The sequence below is a fragment of the Canis lupus genome, chromosome 11, assembly GCF_048164855.1.
Source record: "Canis lupus baileyi chromosome 11, mCanLup2.hap1, whole genome shotgun sequence".
NCBI lineage: Eukaryota > Metazoa > Chordata > Mammalia > Carnivora > Canidae > Canis > Canis lupus.
Window position 1 is genome coordinate 28,287,448 of NC_132848.1, and position 20,532 is coordinate 28,307,979.

The following is a 20,532-nucleotide window of genomic DNA, read 5'->3' on the forward strand; positions in this document are numbered from 1 at the left end:
CCTGCCATCTCTGTCTTTCTGAATGACGCCCTTTGCCTTCCACTCCTCCGGGACCAGCTCAGCTCCTGGCCCCCACCTCTCCCAGTAGGGTTTGCATCAAAGGCTCTCTATGTTTTCATCACAAATATAGTCCTAGCACATTCTTAAAGGGACTCCTAAATAGTTGTGGAGCACTCACTGTGTGCTGGAGCAGCTGGGCCACGTTCTGACCACGGATGTGATGGCTGTAGGTGATGACCTAATGGACATTTAAAATGGGGGCATATTTCTTATGTGTATTAGAAAAAATAGAGAGCTAGCGCCTGTGGTCTTGTAGATGTAGCTGCTCAAACTAAGATTTCTAAGGTAAAAACATTAAATTCAAGTTGATTTTTCTTTTTATAATTAAGTACAGAGTAGCACAGGCAAAACCAAACTCTTGATTCTCCCAGCCTCAAATGTGCTCCTCTTCCAGGGTTCCCTATCCCAGTAAAGAGCACTGAAGCCCTGCAGTGCTTCTAGAATCTTCTTCCCCTGTCAGGCCCCCCCACATCTGATCCACCAGCAAATCCTAACAGCTCTTCCTCCAAAATACAGCCCTCCTAAAAAGCACCCAGTTTCACAACACACTTAGAATAGAATCCAAAGTCCACAGTGTCTGTAAGGTCCCTGGGACCTTGGCTACCACCGCACCCCACCACGTACTCCAGCCACGCTGGCCTCCTTGGCACTCCCCAAACACATACGCCTTTGCAGCCCTATTCCTTCAAGCAGGAATACCCCCTCCCAAATCCCCTACTTCATCCCATCAAATGTTGAAGGGTCTTCCCCTATCACTCTAAAAGGCTCCCCCCACCATTCTCTGAATCCAGACTATTCTCACAACACCTGATGCTACAGATATTGTGTTGTTTAGAATCTGTATTTACTCATCGTTACTGTCTCCCTCATTAGAACAGAGGCTTCATGAGGAAAAGTGTCCCCTGTACCTACACTGTGCCTGCCACATGGTAAGTGCTCAGAACCAAAGGTGAAACTTCATGCTGGTCTGTGACCATGTGAGGCCAGGACTGTAATGTGTTAGTTCAGTGAATCCTAATAATGCTCCTGGGAGTCCTTTCTCTTGGGAACCAAAGTTCAGGGATGTTAAGTGGCTTGCCCCAGTCCATATGAGACTTGTACTTTTGTTAGGTTGTGAAGGGCCCAAGTTCCTTTGGACACATCAAGCTATCTTCAAAAGCTCTTCTTTTCTTCAAGACTTTTAAGGTACCAAAAAAAAAAAAAAAAAAGACTTTTAAGGTACCATGCTGGCTGGGGACCAAAGGTGAAACTCCTCAATGCTCTGCCATCTGGCCCCAGCACACCCTCCCAGCACCATGTTGGCAGCAAATCCCCAGGCCTCCCTGCAAGCCTCCACTGACCCAGTCAAATCAGGCCACCCACAGCCCCTCAACACTGACAACCCAGTGCCTTCCTCCTTATGTTAGTGGTAGGTGGCTCCTCCTCCTATGCTGCAAACGCACTGAGGGTGCGCACACACTTTACCTATCTTTGTGTCCCCAGGCCCTGCAACCACAGCCTAGTAGCCCTTACAGCCCTCTGTTCAATGATGTTATCTGAGCTGCCCTTACCAGACTCAGGCCAGTGGAGAGGTCAGCGAGCCTGGACAATCACACACTGCTGGACACTCAGACACCCTGTGAGCAGAGATAGCTTGATCATCATTAGGGTGAGAGGGGCCTCATGTGGACACTGCTACCATCCTCTTACCCTTCAGCACGATACTATGCGCTTAAAGCTAATTATCCTGTCTTTAAAAGTTTCCACTTCTACCCAGGAACACGAGCTGGCACTAGCAAAGCTTCTGTCTAACCTGAGTCTTCTGGGCCCCATCACACCCAGAAGAGAAGGAGCTGGAAGTCACTCTCCTCACCAAGCCAAGCCGCCCCACAGTAGTTCCCACTTCCAGCATTCACTACAGTCCTGCTTGTATTCCTGGGATTTTCACAATGGGAAATTGGCAGAGGCTCTGCCCTCTGGAAGCTTACAAAGCAGAGGACCAGGACTATCTAACTCCATGACGAGGTGACAGGCAGAGCACCAGCCCAATAAAGGGGCGGCTAACAGAGGAGGGGAGCAATCCTCACCGGGAGACCAATTTCAAAGACAGCCTACACGAAGCCTGTCACTAGTGTGCAGAACTGCAGGTCACCCCTCCCTCCGACTCTGATGCCTTAATTAAGACCCTCAAGGGCAGGAGGGCCAATGTCTGCTGCACCTCTGTGAGGCCACGGCCAGGCACTGGACATGGCTGCGAAGGCTTTTCTACAATTATTTACTGAGTGCCTGGCACCCTGTGATAAGTGCTGCTGGAACTCCTCGTAGGCACCGGTCCACAGGCAGGCGCAACAGCCGGCCCCCACCTGGGGAGGGTCCAGGGAAGCTGCACCCCCGCGCGCAGGGCAGTGCAGGCGCCGGGCGCCCAGGTGTGTGTGCATCCCTGGGCACCTGAGGAGGACGCAGCGGCTGCAGACCCGCGAGGGTCCGGACGGGGCGGGGGGAGGAGTCTCAGTGACAGGGAAGGAAACTGAGGCATAGTGCGTCCAAGCCGGGACCAGAACCCGCTGCCACTCGGGTCACTGCCACTTACTGGCTGCGCGGCCTTGGGCAAGGGACTGCGCCTCTGTGCCTCAGTTTCCTCACCCGTCAAACGGGAACCTCCCGGGGCTGTTACATAAATTAAGCTTACAACGTAAAGCAACTGGCAGGAAACCCGGGAGGTTAGCCTCCCCGCCCGGCACCCCGCCGCCGCGCGCACGGCGCTCCCCGCCCTCCACGCGCCCTCGACGCTCGGGGTCGCAGCACCGCGAGTCCCAGCCCCCGACGGCCGGCGGCAGCGCGCACGCGCGGGCCTCGCGCGGCTGCACGCGCTCCCCGGCCTCGGAGGTGAGGGGGGGCCGGCCCGGGAGAGGGGAGGGCGGCGGCCACCCCTCGCCAGGCCGAAGGGAGCGGCGCCTGCACCCGACAGGGCCCCCTCGGGCTCCCAACCCCCAGCCCGGGGAGCCGCTCGGTTCCTCACACTCTGCAGCAGGCTCCTCCTCTGCGCCGCCATCTTGGAGGGACCCCCCGCGGCTGCGCCCGCCTCCCAGCAGAGCAGGCGAGAAGGGCGGCTAGAGCGGCCTGAAGCCGGCCGGGAGGATCGCGCCGCCGGGAGCGCGCGCGCAGCGCCACCGCGCGGCCGAAGGGGGATGGGGCGGTCGGGGAGTGTGCGCAGGCGCCGTCTTCTGCCCTTTCTCTCCCGGAGGAAGAGGGAAGAGGGAGGGCTTGCCTAAGTGGTTGCCTCTCGCCCATTTTATTTGCGCATTTTCTCCAGGATGCTTTTCAGACACCGGATTTGTTTTTTGTTTTTTTTTTTAAGATTTTATTTATTTATTCATGAGAGACACAGAGAGAAAGAGAGGCAGAGACTGTGTGTGGCAGAGGGAGAAGCAGGCTCCATGCAGGGAACCCGGTGTGGGACTCGATCCCGGGTCTCCAGGATCACGCCTGGCCTGAAGGCAGGCATTAAACCTCTGATCCACCCGGGATTCCTAGGATTTGGGTTCTTTATGGACACTTAGGGTTTGGGGCCCGGTGAATTATTCATTTACTCCATCAATATTCATTAGGTGGCCATGCCTGGCCCTATAGGGATGAAGCTGCAGGAAAGACACTCTCCGAAAGCTACTGTTTTCATTGGGGAGGACACCGTTTACGTACATAAATCATTTTCGAGGTGGGCTAAATGCTAGGAAGAAAAGTTTATGGATGTGGCATGGGATGGAGGGCAGACAGCTAGTGCACGAGGCACGAGAAAAGGGAGCGTGTGAGTGTGCGTTCAAGACGCATGCATGTCACAGAAGGTCTCTGTGGCTGGAACACAGATGAAAGGTTGAATGAGACGAAGGCTGACCTTGCCTGCCCAAGACTGGGAGTTGAGCTATTCATGCGGAGGACAAAGGAAACTTGTTGACTTCTGAGCAAGCCAGGGACATGATCCCATTGGTAGAAAGATCCCTTTGACTACTTTGGACAAAACAGATGTTTAGGAGTATTGAAGTGAAGACCAATTAAGGGACCGTTGTGTCTGCTCAAGGCAAGAGATAAGAGATGATAGTGGTTTGAGTCAGCTGCCACTGCCAAGTGGATGGATTTTATGTAGAAGATGAAATTGTTAGGGCTTGATTCATGGATTGGTTGGGGTTGATGATGGGAAGAGGTTTGTCAGAGATTCCCCCCAGATTTCTGGAAAGAACAGCTAGAAAATCCTGGGGAGTGGGAGAAGGGAATGAATGGCCTTGAGTTCGGTTTGGACGTGTTGAGTTTAGGTGCTTTTAAGACATGTAGGAAAAGAAGTCAATCCTGAAATGGAGAGGACTAGAGAAGACAACAGTGAAGGAGCAGGAGCAAGGCCTGGAGAGGCAGGGGAAGCAGAGGCTACATAGAACCCAGGGGGAGGAGGGCGTGGGCAAAATGTAACATACTTTTGAGAGCTCTAGTTAGATTACTGAAGAAACTCCATTAGGTTTAGCCATCCAGAGGCCCTTGGCCCAGGCATTCAGGTAGGAAGGTAGCCCAGAAAACCAGATGCAGGGGTGCCTGGGTGGCTCAGTGGCCTAAACGTGTCTATAGCTCAGGTCATGATATCAGGGTCTTAGGATCCACATCAGGCTTCCTGCTCAGCGGGGAGTCAGCTTCTCCCTCTCTCTCTGCCTCTCCCCCTGCCTGTGCTCTCTCATGCTCTCCTTGTCAAATAAAATCTAAAAAAAGAAAAAGAAAGAAAGAAAGAAAGAAAAGAAAAGAAAAGAAAAGAAAAGAAAAGAAAAGAAAAGAAAAGAAAAAAAGAAAAGAAACCCAGATGCAATGAATTGAGGAATGGTTAGGATATGGGGGACGTGGAGACCTTGAGAGTCGGCTGTTATTCCCAGCTGGTAGGCTGTGAAGAGGAAGAGAGAGAAGGCAACATGAGATTGGGTATGTTTTCTCTTAGGAGAAACTTGAGCCTGTTTAAATGCTGAATAAAAGGCTTGCCAGAGAAGAGCTGACGATTTGGAAGAGGAAAGGGAGGCACCTGGGTGGTTCAGTGGTTGAGCTGAAGGGCATGATCCTGGGGTCCTGGGATCAAGTCCTGCATCGGGCTCCCTGCAGGGAGGCTGCTTCTCCCTCTGCCTATGTCTCTGTCTGTCTCTCGTGAATAAATAAATAAAATTAAAAAAAAAAAAAAAAAGGAGGAGGGAAGGGGAGGCCATTTAGGTCTGGGATGGTGACTCACCATCTCGTCCTACCAGCTTAGCTCCATGTGGCCCAAGATGACGGCTTGAACTCCACCTATTTTGTCTGAGTTCAGCCAGCAGGAAGGAAAGAGGAAGGGAGGAAGTTGGCACTTCCTCTTCCTACTTATTTTTTTAATTAAACATTTACTTGCAAGCAACCTTCCCTTTTAAGGAGACTTCCAGAAGTTCCACCTAATGTTTCTCCTTACATTTCATTGGATATAAACTAGCCCCATGGCTGCAGCCAGTGGAAGGGAGTAAGGAAATGCAGGCTTTGGACTGAGCTACAGTGTACCCAACTACAGTTTCTGTCACTGCAGAAGAATTGAGGTATGATATTAGGACACTGTGGATGGTCCCTGCCACAAAGGGGAGTGGGAGGGACCAGGCCGTCTGTTGAAGAGTCTGGAAGGATTCAGGATTTGGAGCCCAACCTACTCCATTCTAGTCCCTACCTGTCATCTGTGTGACCATAAACTATCACCTGTATGACCTTGAACAAGCCACCTGAGCCTCAGTGTCCTCTGTAAAATGGGAGTGACAATCTATCTGACAGAATGACTGCAAGGATTAAAGGAGATGCCCTGAAAGACCTGACCTGTGGTGACCTGACCTGTGAGCACTGATGTTTGTTACATTCAAATTTACAGTTTCTTCTTTTTTTTTAAGATAATAATCACACCCTGAGCACCTACTGTATGCCAGACACTTGTCAGGTGCTTTTTCATTGTATTTATTTCCCACTGCAACCTGGTATTTACAATCATTCTTACTTTAAAAAGCAGGAAACTCCAGTTCAGTGAGTCACTACTACAACAGGTAGTTGTTGGGATTCGAATCCAGATCCCTTGAATCTGTTGTGATATGATGAGAAATATACATTTGGTCTTCATCTCTGGTTCTTGGCTTCCAGATCCTTGAGTGATAGGGGTTCCAACCAGCATCTTTTGTTATACTATCTGGTCTTCTTCCTAGCTCCTAAAAGGGTTTTGGAACTTTCTGAGTTACAGAAGCTATAGGAACATCTTTTGCTTTTTACAAAATCCCCTTCAGCCATCCTGGAGTTCATAGGTGAGTGGTGGCTGGAAGGCCCTGGGTAACTTCAGGTGGGGGCTGCTTGCCGGAGGATCCAATCATGGGATTAGAGGGTTGGAACTTTCAGCCACCCCCTCTAATTGATTAAATCAATCACTGTGATTTAATGGCCAACAATTTAACCTATTGTGCCTGTGTAATGGAACCTCTGCAAAACCCTAAACAAGGGGATTTGGAGAGCTGGGTTGGCCAATACATCTACGTGCTGGGTGGTGGCACACCCCAAACTCCTTGAGCCCAGAAGCTCCTGTACTCTTTGGACCCTTCCAGATCTCCCCCTATGGACCTATTCATCTGGTAGTTCATTTGCATCTTTTATAATATCCTTTTTAATAAATCAGCAAAGTATTTCCCTGGGATCTGTGAGCTCTTATAGCAACAAATCATGGAACCTGAGGAGAGGGTAATGAGGACCCCCACTTTGTAGTCAAACCGGACAGAAGTACGGGTGGCCTGGGGACCCACCACTTTGCAACAGGCTTCTGAAGTAGGGAGCAGTCTCATGGGACTCAACCCTGACCCTGTGGGGTCTGGTGCTACCTCTGGGTGCATATTGTTAGAATGGAGTGAATTACAGGGTATCCGGTTGGTATCCATGAAGAATGGAAGAGTTGCTTGCCACGCACACACATTTGTTGTCAGATAAAAATACCCCAGTGGTAGACTCCAAGGCCTTTGCTGGCAGCCTTGTGAGGTCAATAGACCCTCCGACACCCTTCACAGCCCAGCTGGAGTAACTGCTCCAAGACCCCCAGAAAACCCCATGGTTCCCTGCCTCCATCTTTGCAGCTGCTATTCCCACTTGACTAGTGAACTACTCCTGTTTAAGGCTCCTATAAAATGATAGTCCTTTCCAGAAACTGTGTGTGTGTGTGTGTTTATTCACGCCCCAAGAGTTACTCCCTCAGTCAGGTGTTGATCATTTAAAATCATAGTTACTGTTTGCAGAGACCTTCCTAAGGGCAGGAACTGTGGCGGTGCAGCTCCAGGTCTCCTCACAGGCTCCAGAGAAACTGCTCAGCAAGTGTGTGTGGCACCCAATTGGTTGAAGAGTCAGAGCTGAACAGATAGGTTGGTAGATGAGTCAACTGGAGGATAGTTGACTTGCCATCTGTCCCAAGGTTCCTAAGTGACCTGGAAGCTGGGACCATGACTTGAGGCTCCTGCTCTCCACTCCAACTCCTCCTTCCACACCTGACCACGTAAATAATGCACTATGGTGGGTCCTCCTTCCAAAATTCCTCTGGTCTGGTTTTCCAGGTGATGTAGTTTTGGAATGTTGGTGTATTGGTGGGATCCAGAGCTGACGGCCAAGAGAGAATTCTTGAGATTTCTTTGGTGCAAAAAAAGGTGTTTTTTTTTTATTAAAGCATGGGGACAGGACCTGTGGGCAGGAAGAGCTGCACTGGGGTCATGAGGAATGGCCCATTATGTACTCTCAGGTTAGGAGGGGGTTGGGGAGACTGTGAGTCTCTAAGGAATTTGGAAGCAAGGTTTCCAGGACCTGGAGGGAGCTAGCTATAGTTAGGAAAGAGTCATTTACTACTGTCTAGTAAACCCTTAGTCATGAGACTTTTCAGGCTTATATCAGGAGGCCACATGCTTGGGGGATGATTGTGAATGTGTGTCTTAGGGGGTAGAGAGAAAGGAAGCTTCCAAAGGAATTTTTTTTAAAGATTTTATTTATTTATTCATAAATAAATAGAATCTTTTATTAGATTTTATTTTTTTAATTATTAATATTTATTTTATTAGATAGAGACACAGAGAGAAAGGCAGAGACATAGGCAGGGGGAGAAGCAGGCTTCCTGCGGGGACCCTGATGTGAGACTCGATCCTGAGATTCTGGGATCAGGCCCTGAGCCGAAGGCAGACACTCAACCACTGAGCCCCCCAGACATCCCTCCAAAGGGATTTTTACAGGACCCTGAAGGTTGGACTCATGTCAAGCTAAGATGGCCTTTTGCCTGTAGCAAAGAGTTAATACCAAGGCAGCCAAGCCCCTGGAGGAAGGTCACACTGCGTGTCCCAAGTACTTGTCAGTGGACTGCAAAGGAAATTTAGGTTTTTTTTCTTTTTCTTTTTCTTTTTTTTTTTTTTAGGTTTTTTTTCTATATTCCTTTTGCCTTCGTTCTCTCCATCAGTGAGGCAAGGAAATCTGCTATGGACAGAACTCCTCCTCAAAAGACAGCATGCCGGGAAACCAGGTTGTGATGTGGATCCTGTTTTCCCCAGGACAGCGCTATGGTTCACATTGGGGTTTGCAGTCAATCCCAGACAAGTCAGAGGAGCAGAGATACCACCACTACTGACCTTGATCACCAGTAAAACAGCCAGAGAGAGCTCCAGGCCCTACCACCAGAGCCCAGGATAAGAAGAGCTGTCTGGCAGGGACCCAAGGCACTGGGTGTGTTGAAGTGCACACATGGCCCAGAATATCAGATCACACTGTGCCACTGCACCATGACCTTTCCAAACCCAGACCCCAGGCAGTGGAAGAAAACACAGCCATGCGGTGCAGTGGCCCCCATTCTGGGAGCCAGGAGGGCCAGTCACAGAAGGTCAGAGAGACCCCTCATCATAAAGTCTGCAGTGAGGCTTTCTGTCAGGCGGATGGCTTCCATTGGTCTCTCAGGTGGCTTCACAGTGGCTGCCCGGCCACTGCTTTGCAGATCGCAGCTCGGGAAGATGGCATTAAGGATGCTGAAAAATGTTTTGAAGGGTATCCCACCATCTGCACGCCCACCTTCCTTTTCACCTTCTCCCTTCTGGCTGGGAACTCAGGCAGGTGCACCTTGGCTGCCAAAGGAGAGCACAGAGACCACCTGGCACTGGGCTCTTTGCCTTTCTGGATTTTTCCTGGCGCAAGCATTGTGCCATGTGGCTGTGCCGTCTTCATATTGATCATCTTAATGGATGCGTCACAGTCCTTTGAATACACTCTTGTTCCCAAATGTTCGCCAGGAAGCTTGTGTCCAATGGAGGGCTGTTACACGAAGCTCTGCAACAAACCGTCATTTATGGGGTTAAAAACCATTTATTGAATTTCTTCAAGAGGCACAATGAAGTCTATAAGGGGGAGGGGAATGAATTGCTTTATTATAGCCAAGAGAGGAAAGAAAACGGGAGAGCTGGAGCCAGGGGAACAGAATCTATGTAACCTGGGCTGATGGGCACACAGGTTTCACTGGGCTCTTCTCTCCCTTTTCTGTGTATGTTTGAGATCTTTCATAATATAAAATTAAAAATGCAAACATGAGGGGTGCCTGAGTGGCTCAGTCAGTTGAGCCTCTGCCTTCCGCTCAGGTCATGATCTTGGGGTCCTGGAATCGAGCCCCATGTCGGAGTCCCCAGCAGGGAGTCTGGTTCTCCCTCTGTCTCTCCTGCTTGTGCACACATGTGCATGTTCTCTCGCTCACTCAAATAAATGAAATCTTAAAAATAAATAAATACGGACGCCTGGGTGGCTTAGCCGTTGGCATCTGCCTTTGGCTCAGGGTGTGATCCTGGAGTCCAGGGATCGAGTCCCACATCAGGCTCCCCACAGGGAGCCTGCTTCTCCCTCTGCCTGTGTTTCTGCCTCTGTGTGTGTGTGTCTCTCATGAATAAATGCATTAAATATTTTTTTAAAATGCGGACATGGTCTCTGTCCTCAGCTCACAGTCCTGTGGGGAAATAGATGAGGGCTGGGCTCTAGCAGAACAGTGCGACAAGTGCCAGGATGGGGCTAGGGGACCCAGAAGAGGGCTGCTTACCTCTGACTTAGGAAATCAGGGAGGACTTCCAGGAAGAAGTGACCACCAATGCCTGATAGATGTGAAGGACGTGGTTACATGACACCAAAGGGAAGGGTATTCCAGGTAGAAGTCCTTTTGGGAGCAAAGAGGCAGTAGAGATAGGAAGTGCGCCAGAAAAAGCCTGGCGTGACGGTCTACCTGGCCTGAGTGTAGGTGAGGTTGAGCCGAAGCTGGAGCAGGGAGCGGGGTCCAGCCCAGCGGCAGTGTGTGAACCTCAGTAGGAGTCTGGGTGCCCCCCCAGGGTGCCAGGCAGCTGGAGGAGGGTGCAGTCAGGTCTGGATTTGAGGACCATGGCTCCTCCGACTCCAGGATGCAGGACGGATTGTGAATGATGGAGACTGGAGCACCCTCAGTTTGCAGCGTTTTGCTTCTCCTGAATTACCTCTCTGAGATCGTTTCCAGAATGCTCACCCCCCAAAATTGTGCCCTCGATTTTTGGGCTACTTTTGGTTTATCTCTTCCAAGAGGCTGTGACCTCTTTGAAAGCAGAGGCAGGTCTTACTCATCTCTGCAGCCCCAGCGTTTAGCGCACAGCAGGCACTGACTAAATGCTTGTGAACGAGTGAACTTCCATTGAGCATTTACCAAATGCCAGGCAGTACTTTCCAGACTTTACACAGATTGCTTTGTATGTAGGGTCTTCGTGACCACCCCTCATGGGATGTGTTAGTCTTACCCCCGGGGTTCATTGGGGTCTTCGAAGAAGCAGACAGCATGAGGGGACTAGAGAAGGAAGGGGGAGCCAGGTAGGCAGGTCTGACCCCCAGGGGAGGGTTGGATAAGAAGATTCTCAGACAGCAGGGAATGTGCTCCTAGGAAAGTGTTTGGGCAGCTGGAAAGTGGTCCAGCTAAAGCCACTGGTTAAGGGAGTCCTGCTCCCCATGGGAAGTGGGCTGCCCAGCTCCCCTCCACTCAGACCCTGGCTGGGGGCAGCCTGTTCTACAACCTTGCCAGAAACACCAGAGCAGATCCAGAAGGGCAGCAGCTGGAGCCTGTGTCAAGGGCGAGCACAGTTCCCATTTTACAGGCCTGAAAACCGAGGCCTGAGTGGAAAGGCCATTTGCCCACGGTAGCACAGATAGGAAGCAGTTGGGCTCCCTCACTACAGGGGCCGTTTTTGAGACCCCCCACTCTGTAACAGGGTTGTTACGTGTTGGACTGTGTCCCCAAATTCACATTTGGGGGTCCTCACCCCCAGGGCCTCAGAACATGACCTTATTGGGAAATAGGGTCACTGCAGGTGTGATTAGGAATGCCAAAGATGGCCAGCAGCCTGCCAGAGCGGGGAGACGGCCTGGGGCAGGTCCTCCCTCACACCCTCAGGAGGAACCGACCCTGCTCACACCTTAATCTTGGGCCTGTGGCCTCCCGGATGGGAGACGACACGTTTCTGCTGTTTCAGCCCCGGCTTGTGGTACTTTGTTCAGCAGTGCTACCACCCAGATGACCTCACACAGTGTGAACATCCTTAGTGGCAGCTAGCCATGCAGAGACGTGTGAGATGGATTCCTGGGATGTCCTCACCTCCACCCCAGCAGCACGAACAAGGATGGGATCCTTCCCAGACTTGCTTCCCGCTCCCAGCCTTGGTGCTGTGCTCCCGGCTGATTCTCTGTCTTACGAAAATCCATTCTAGCTGACCTCCCGTGCCTCAGGCCCCTGGTGGTTTTCGGTGCAGGGCACTGCTCTGGCCAGCCATCCCCGGGCCCAGGTGTGGCCACCCCCTCCCGTACCTGCCCCTCAGTTCTGCTGGTGAGGGTCCCTGGCTTCCAAGCCATCCAAGGGAAGCAGGTTCTTTGGAGGCCAGCCGGATGCCATCTGCCAGGCAGGCTGTTTCCCCCACTCGGCAGCTCCTCGAGGATCTTTCCTTCCAGGCACTCCAGACCTCACCCTCGGTTCCTCTGGGACCCTCTGCCCACCCTAGGCTTCAGGAGTCCAAGGAAAGGGGAGTTTGCCGGAAGATGGTCAAGAGCTGACAAAGAAGGCCAAAGATGTCTTTCCTGCTAGCTGTATGCCACTCCATCCATGCATTCTGCGGATGCTTCTTACCTACTACCTACTATGGTCTGACCATTACAGAGGGTGGTATATGCAAGGTGATTGAGCACACCATCTCTGGACACAGAGGGACCCAGTTCAAGTTCCAGCTCAGCCACTTACTGTGTGGCCTTAGATGAGTTGCTTAACCTCTCTGAGCTTCCTTTGCCTCATTGGTTAATTGGAAGTAATTTTACCAGCACCTTTGCAGGATTTCTTTTTCTTTTCTTTTCTTTTCTTTTTTTTTTTTTAATCTTTAAGATTCTATTTATTGGGCATCCTGGGTGGCTCAGCAGTTTAGTGCTGCCTTCAGTCCAGGGTGCAATCCTGGAGACCCGGGATCAAGTCCCACGTCAGGCTCCCTGCATGGAGCCTGCTCCTCCCTCTGCCTGTGTCTCTGCCTCTCTCTCTCTCTCTCTCTCTCTCTCATGAATAAATAAATAAAAATCTTTATTAAAAAATTCTATTTATTGATTTGAGAGAGAGAACACACAAGTGATGGAGAGAGGCAGAAGAAGAGGGAGAAGCAGACTCCTGCTGAGCAAGGAGCCTGACTTGGGGCTCCATCCCAGGGCCCCCAAGAACATGACCTGAGCCAATAGCAGACACTTAACTTGCCTTTGCAGGATTGCGAGGAAGACAGAATTGCTGTAAGTAAAAGGTTTAGCATGCATGGCCTTATTGCTGCTATAGGAGTTTGAAAGGTGAACAAGGTGGAGTCCTTGCCCTTAAGCATTTGCACACTTGAGAAAGATAAGTGTGAATCAATCCTGAACATCATAGGTTCAGCACAGAAGGACTGACACACTGGATGAGGTGGGGAGGATGGGGAAGAAAGAGAATAGAGAGGCAGAAATCCACAGAAGGCTTCTTGGAGGAGGTAACAACCTCGGGCAATTTATCTAACTTCTCTAAGCATCTGATCAATTGTTTATTTTAATAAGTAACTCTAAGGCAAAACTAGAGTAACCAAAAGCAGGTCAGTGGTTCCCAGAGGTGGGGAGAGGAGGCAAAAGGGCCCAGCGGAATTTTTTTTTTAATTTAAAATTTTTTTGGTGTTGGGAATGTTCTATGACTTGATGATGGTGGTGGTTACACAACTGTATATTTTTGTCAAAACTCATGAAATTGTACACTTAAAAGCGGTGAGTTTTACTGTGTGTAAATTATACTTCAAGAAAACTGATTAAGAAAATAAAAAACAATTTTAATGTGGTTTTATATCTTATAAAAAGAATACATATTTAATGCAGGAAATAAAAAAACAAGAGCAGAGAAAAAGTATTAAATCACCCAAATCCCAAGACCACTCAGATATAACTACTATTAACAATTTCATAAATATCCGCTGAGACTTTTGTATATATATTAATGCCTGTATATTTCATGCTTTTTTAAATAAAAATTAGATAACACCATACATTTTATATCCTGCTTTTTCCACTGAATATTATAATTTGAATGTTTTATTTCATTTTTCTTCTACAATAAAGTTTTATTTCCCTTGTGGTATCCTGTTGTCAAGATACAGACAAGTTTAATTAACCAGTTCCCCTTGTGTGATAACTGTCTGTTCTTTCCCGTTTCTCAGGATTATACTCAAGATTGCATCATGTGTTGCCGTAGACCAGAATTTCTTTTTTTTTTTTATACATAGAGATTAAACAGCACACTTTTTTTTTTTTTTTTTTTTTTTTTTATGATAGTCACAGAGAGAGAGAGAGGCAGAGACACAGGCAGAGGGAGAAGCAGGCTCCATGCAGGGAGCCCGATGTGGGACTCGATCATGGGTCTCCAGGATCACACCCCAGGCCACAGGCGGCGCCAAACCGCTGCGCCACCAGGGCTGCCCTAGACCAGAATTTCTTAACCTTCTCTGTGTAAGCATGCCTCTGGCTGCCTGGAGAAGCCCCCTCTTAAAATACTATTTAAAAATGCATAGAAGGGTGCCTGGGTGGCTCAGCTGGTTAAGCCTCTCTGCCTTCAGCTCAGGTCATGATCTTGGGGTCCTGGAATTGAGCCCCACCTCGGGCTCCCAGTTCAGGGAGGAGCCTGCTTCTCCCTCTCCCTCTGCCCCTACTTCCCCACTCATGCTCTCTCTCTCTTAAATAAATAAGAAAAATCTTATTTATTTTCATTAATTATTTTTAATTAATGAAATGAAATAAAATTTATTAATATTTTATTGATTATTATTAATTTATTTTTTATTATTTATTTTTTAAAAGATTTCATTTATTTATTCATGAGTGACACAGAGAGAAGCAGAGACACAGGCAGAGGGAGAAGCAGGCTCCTTGCAAGGAGCCCAGTGTGGGACCCGATCCCAGACCCCAGGATCATGCCTTGAGCCAAAGACAGATGCTGAACCTCTGAGCCACCCACACATCCCAGAAAATCTTTTTTAAAAATGCAAAGAATAACCTACCATGTTTACAAAGGAAACCAATGATATCAAAACATATTTATCAACATATATTTTTTAATTGTGCTACAGTGACCCAAAGATGTGAGACATGTGGCACAGAGCTACCCAAGCAGAGCTGGAAGCCCACAGCGGGAAGCAAAGCAGCCCTGGTCCTACCAAGCTGCAATCAGCTGCAGCCCACAATACTGACGGATGTGTGATCATTGCTTTAACCTACTGAGTTTGGGAATCATACCTTGCACACCTAGGTTACCTGATATAATGAGGGAAAGTAGCCTTCCTATAGAAAGCATCACCTAAGCTTATAGTGAAACCTGGAGCAGAAATGGGAAATAAGCATATGAAAAGATGCTCCATATCCTGTGTCATTAGAGAATTGCAAATTGAACAACGATGAGATACCACTACATGCTTATTAGAAGAGCTAAAATCCCGGGGAAGCTGGATGGCTCAGTCAGTTGAGCGTCTGCCTTCAGCTCAGGTCAGGATCCCGGGGTCCTGGAATAGGGCTCCCTTCAGAGCTTCTCCCTCTCTGGCTCCCCCTGCTTGTGTTCTCTCTCTGTCAAATAAACAAAATCTTTAAAAAAAGGAAAAAGAAGACCTAAAATCCAAAACACTGACAACACCAAATACCGATGAGGATGTTGGGCATCAAGAATTTTCCTTCATTGCTGCTGGAGATACAAGATGGCACAGACACTTTGCAAGTTTGGTGGCTTACAAAGCTAAACATAGTCTTACCGTATGGTCCAGCAGTTGTTCCCTCCTTAGTATTTATCCAAACGAGTTGAAAATGACATCCACACAAAAACCTGCACACAGATATTTATGGAAGCTTTATTTATAATTGCCCAAACTTAAGCAACTGAGATGTGCTCCGACAGGTAAGTGGATAGACAACTGTGGTACGTGCAGACAACGGACTATTATCACAGGTAAAAAGAAATGAGCTATCAAGCCATTTACGTAGGAAACATAAATGCATTACTGCTAAGTAATCAGTCGAAAAGGCTACACACTGTGATTCCAACTATACGACACTCTGGAAAAGGCAAAACTAGAGACAGTAAAACAAATCAGTGGTTCCAGGGGTTCAGGAAGGCAAAGGGAGGGATGAATAGGTGAAGCCCAGGGACTGTGTAGCACAGAATACATTCTCTGTATGATACACTAATGATGGGTGCACGACACTGTCAAAACCCATACAATGCACAACATAAAGCATGCACCCTCATGTTAATTGATGTGGGAAACAAAGGCAAAAGAAAACTTAAGTTTCCTTACTCCCTACATCCCACTGACAAGACCTTGAAACAGGCAGAGTGACCTTCCTCTAAGAACTCAGCTGCCTTGATGTTAATACTTAGCTAAGGGCAAAAGGCAATTCTAGCCTGACCCCCAGGATCCTGTGAGTCTACCTTTAATATAAAAATTCCTGGGCAGCCCTGGTGGCCCAGTGGTTTAGTGCCACCTTCAGCCCAGGGTGTGATCCTGGGGGCCCAGTATCGAGTCCCTCGTTGGGCTCCCTGTGTGGAGTCTGCTTCCCCCTCTGCCTGTGTCTCTGCCTCTCTCTCTCTCTCTCTTTCTCTCTGTGTCTCTCATGAATAAATAAATAAAATCTTAAAAAAAAATTCCTTTGAAACTTCCTTTATCTCTAAACCCCCCCAAGATATGTGTTGGCAATCATCCTGTAAGCATATGACCCACCGACAGACATCTGAAGGGTCTCATGACTAAGGGTTTATCAGACAGTGAAATGACCTTATCCCAACAATAGCTAGCTCCCTCAAGGTCCTGGAAACCTTGCTTCCAAAATTCCTTAGAGACTTACACTCTCCCTAACCCCGGTCCAACTTGAAAGTATATAATGGGCCACTTCTCATTACCCAGTGTAACTCTTTCTGCCCATGGGTCCTGTCCCTGTGCTTTAATAAAACCACCTTTAGGGGTCCCTGGGTGGCTCAGTTGAGCATCTGACTTCAGCTCAGGTCATGATGTCAGGGTCCTGGGGTGGAGCCCCATGTCTGGCTCCCTGCTCAGCAGGGAGCCTGCTTTTCCCTCTCCCTCTGCCACTCCCCCTGCTTGTTCTCTCTCTCTCAAATAAATAAATAACATCTTAAAAAAAAAAAAACACACACACATTTTTGCACCAAAGATGTCTCAGGTATTCTTACTGGTCTGTGGGCTCTGAACCCCAACATCTTCCTTACATCATTAACTATGGTTTTAAGTCAACAATAACGTGTTGCTTCATCAACGGTAAGCAATTAACGCAGGATGTTAATAGTAGAGTCCACTCTGGACTCATATACAGGAAGTATATGGGAACTCTAGTTCCTGCTCCATTTTTATGTAAACCTAAAACTGCTCTAGAAAATAAAGTCCATTATGAAGTACCCAAAAAAATGAGCTATAGAGGTATACTTCTTATTATTAAAGACTTCATACCTTTGAACGCAATTCTGCTGGCAGCAAAGCCACAGGTACTGCTGGTTCTACCATGGGCTGCTGCCTGCATGTGTAAGTGAAGGAAGGGCTCCATCTCACCTAGAGGTCTCTGAAAATAAAGGTGCGATGGTATTGTTCCCCATCCATCTTCACAGATTCCTGTGTACAGTAAGCTTCCTTTGACCTGAGGGTAAAGTCCTAGAAGCGGTTTCGTTGGGTCAAAGTATGTTCACATGTAAGCTTTGGCTGACAGTTGGAGATGCAATTTCCAGTCACCCAGCATTTAAAGGGCCTGTTCTCCTGCCTCCTCCCAGGGGTCCTCAAATTCTTTATCTCCAGAGCCACTCTGCTTTCTTTCTTTCTTTCTTTCTTTCTTTCTTTCTTTCTTTCTTTCTTTCTTTCTTTCTTTTTTTCTTTCTTTCTTTCTCTATTTATTTAAAGATTTTATTTATTTACTCATGAGAGACACAGAGAGAGGCAGAGACACAGGCAGAGGGAGAAGCAAGCTCCATGCAGGGAGCCCGACGTGGGATCACAGCCTGGGCTGAAGGCAGCGCTAAATTCCTGAGCCACCCGGGCTGCCCATTTATTTATTTTTTTAAGATTTTATTTATTTATTTGAGAGAGAGACAAAGCCCAAGCAGGGGGAGGGGCAGAGGGAGAAGCAGGCCCTCTGCTGAGCAGGGAGCTCCATGCAGGACTCAATCCCAGGACTCCAGGATCATGACTTGAGCTGAAGGCAGACACTTTACCGACCTAGCCACCCCGGTGTCCCTACTCTGCTCTTTAACACTCAAATGGAAACAACCTGAGGGGCTGTTCAAGAAACCAAGCTTTCACAGGTTTGACTCCCCAGCAACTTCCAAGTGATGCTCTGACCTGGCTGTTGCTTGTCACCTCCGCCACCTCCCTTACTCTGGATCACTGCCCTGCTCCCCAGAAATGGGTTGCCTCCTGCCATCTGGTGACATCTGCAGTCTTCGGCTCCCAGGGTGGCTACCCTGGGCTCAGCACCCTCCCAGAACTCCCGAAAACACAGCTACCACCAGCCTGATGACCCTTACTGCAGGTTTGGGGACAGAAGGCTGATTTAAACTAGAGGTTGCTGCTGCCAAAGTCTGCTTTCTCGGATTCTCCACTGGGGCCACCCTGGCTCTTTTCTTCACTCTCCTCCATCTCGGTACAGGAACTGGTTGACCTCAAGCGTGGAAGCCCTTGGCTGAGTCCCTGTGGCCCGGAGCATAGACCTCCACAGCGCCCCCTTCCACTCTAGGGGGAGGAGAAACCCAGCTTCAGCTTCTGCTCCTGCAACTCTGATACTGGGAATATTCATTCTCTTTGGGGTCAACCCCTACCCTCATCACGTGGCCTGGTGGGGCCAGACCAGCACAACATATGGCTGCATACCCTGAGGTTAGGCTGGTCATATACCACCTGCAGTTGGACAGCCCAGACCAGTGATTCAGGAAAGGTCTGACCTGCTTGCTCAGCCATCCTCCTGTTTGCAGATGGTCAGCGAGCATGTGCGTTCACACACACACACACACACACACACACACAATTTCCCTCCCTTGCACAGAGTGGAAAATCCAGTTTTAAAAAAAATTCTTTAACTGACAGACCCAGTTTATATAACCAAACAGAATGTTCAACGTCTTCCTCTGAAGCAGCTGGCTCAGAGCTTCCCAAAGAGCAGCAGCAGGTCTTACTTCACAGCTACCTGACCAAGAGAGTCCATAGAGGTGATCTTTCCAGAACAATCTAGGACAAAGGGGAGGTGTTCTCTGTAAACAAAGGTGTTCTCTCCTGCCTTAGAATGTAAAATCTGTTCATATCCTTTTTGAAAAGTTTAATCTCTACACCCAACAGGGGGCTCGAACTCACGACCGCAAGATCAAAAGTCGCATGCTCCACCAACTGAGCCAGCAGGGCACCCCTGTTTATAACATTTATTGATTTTTAAAGATTGATTGATTGATTGATTGATTGATTGATTTTAGTGGAGCAGGGGCAGAGGGAAAGAATCTCAAGCTGACTCCCTGCCTTAGGCTTGATCCTATGACCCTGAGCTCACGACCTGAGCGAAATCAAATGTAAGACGTTTAACCAACTGAGCCACGCAGGCACCCCATAACCTTTAAAATGGCAAGTTCTGGTGGTGTAGTTTTTTGAATGTTGTGTTGATGAGGTTGGCAGGGTCCGGAGCAGATGGCCAAGAAAGAACTCTTCAGATGTCTTGGGTGTAAAATGATGGTTTTATTAAAGCATGTGGACAGGACCCGTGGGCAGGAAGAGCGACTGTGGCTGCTGCCTGCTGCTCCCTGCTGCCCCGGGATTGTGAGGAGCAGGTGATTATCCACCTTGGGGCTGAGAGAAGTAAAGATAAGGGACGTTCCTAGAGGATTTACATATGCTAAAGAAGATTCAGGATCCTGGAGGAACGTTACAATCTGCCTATCTCAAGTATTTGCCAATGGGCTGCAGGTTATGAGGACATTTAATTTTAACTACATTTCTTTTTTTTTTTTTTTAAGATTTTATTTATTCATGAGAGACACACAGAGAGAGGCAGAGACACAGGCAGAGGGAGAAGTAGGCTCCCTGCGGGGAGCCCCATATGGGACTCCATCCCAGGACCCCAGCATCACGCCCTGTGCTGAAGGCAGATGCTCAACCACTAAGCCACCCAGATGCCCCTCTACATTTCCTCTTTGTTTCTCACGTCACTAGCATCAGCAGTTTTAAGATGCATTGCATTCTCCCATGGCATCCCGTGATAGAATAATCTTATTAAAGTGAATATTTGATAATTTGGTAAATTAAACATGGCACCTCAATTCAATTTAAATTGTGTTTCTATGATTACTCAGAAAATTGAACTTTTTTGGATACATATATTTATTTCTTTTTTCCCCCCAAGATTTTATTTATTTATTTCAGAGAGAGAGAGAGAGAGAGAGATAGCACACAAGCAGGGGGAGCAGCAGACAGAGGGAGAGGGAGAAGCAGGCTCCCCAAGGAGCAGGGAGCCTGATGTGGGGCTCTATCTCAGGACTCTGGGATCATGACCTGAGCTGAAGGCAGACACTTAACCCACTGAGCCACCCAGGTGCCCCCATATATTTTTTAATATGTGAATTGTCTGTTTAGATATATCTGTCTATATTAACATGTTGGAAATACTTTCCCCAGTTTTCCATTTTCATTTTAACTTTATTCTTTGACGTACTAAACATTTACATTTTGACTATCCAGCTCCCTCAATATATTCCTTTATGGTCTCTGTCTTCTGTGTTATGCTGAGAAAGATCTACCTGACCCCAAACTGAAGTAAATATTCACTTAACTACTGGTCATATTCATTCCATTTGGAGTTTCATGCCATACACATCGCCAATTTCCTATGAAAGCCTTTCATTGATTAATCTCTTCTTTC

At 48.3% G+C, this 20,532-nt stretch overlaps 1 protein-coding gene and 1 long non-coding RNA gene across 4 annotated transcripts in view; both read right to left on the reverse strand.

The window, feature by feature from the left end:
- Positions 1 to 3,182, reverse strand: part of TAB1 (TGF-beta activated kinase 1 (MAP3K7) binding protein 1) — a 34,239-nt gene extending 31,057 nt beyond the window's left edge. Inside the window, exons 1-2 of one of the 3 annotated variants that reach the window (XM_072843901.1) lie at positions 3,059 to 3,131; positions 1,611 to 1,676 (exon numbers count right to left, since the gene is read on the reverse strand). Coding sequence is in view for 1 of the 3 variants with exons in the window: in XM_072843900.1 (XP_072700001.1) it covers positions 3,059 to 3,091 (33 nt within the window). In the remaining 2 variants the exon portion in view is untranslated. Of the gene's footprint in view, positions 1 to 1,610; positions 1,677 to 3,058 lie in introns of all 3 variants that reach the window. The other 2 variants (XM_072843900.1, XM_072843902.1) reach the window with 2 other exon arrangements.
- Positions 3,183 to 13,406: 10,224 nt separating this feature from the next.
- On the reverse strand, positions 13,407 to 16,200 carry LOC140642224 (uncharacterized). Its single transcript, XR_012038724.1, has 2 exons — positions 15,390 to 16,200; positions 13,407 to 15,207 (listed from the first exon to the last, which is right to left on the reverse strand). It is a non-coding gene; the product is annotated as an uncharacterized lncRNA (long non-coding RNA).
- Between the last annotated feature and the right edge of the window lie 4,332 nt (positions 16,201 to 20,532).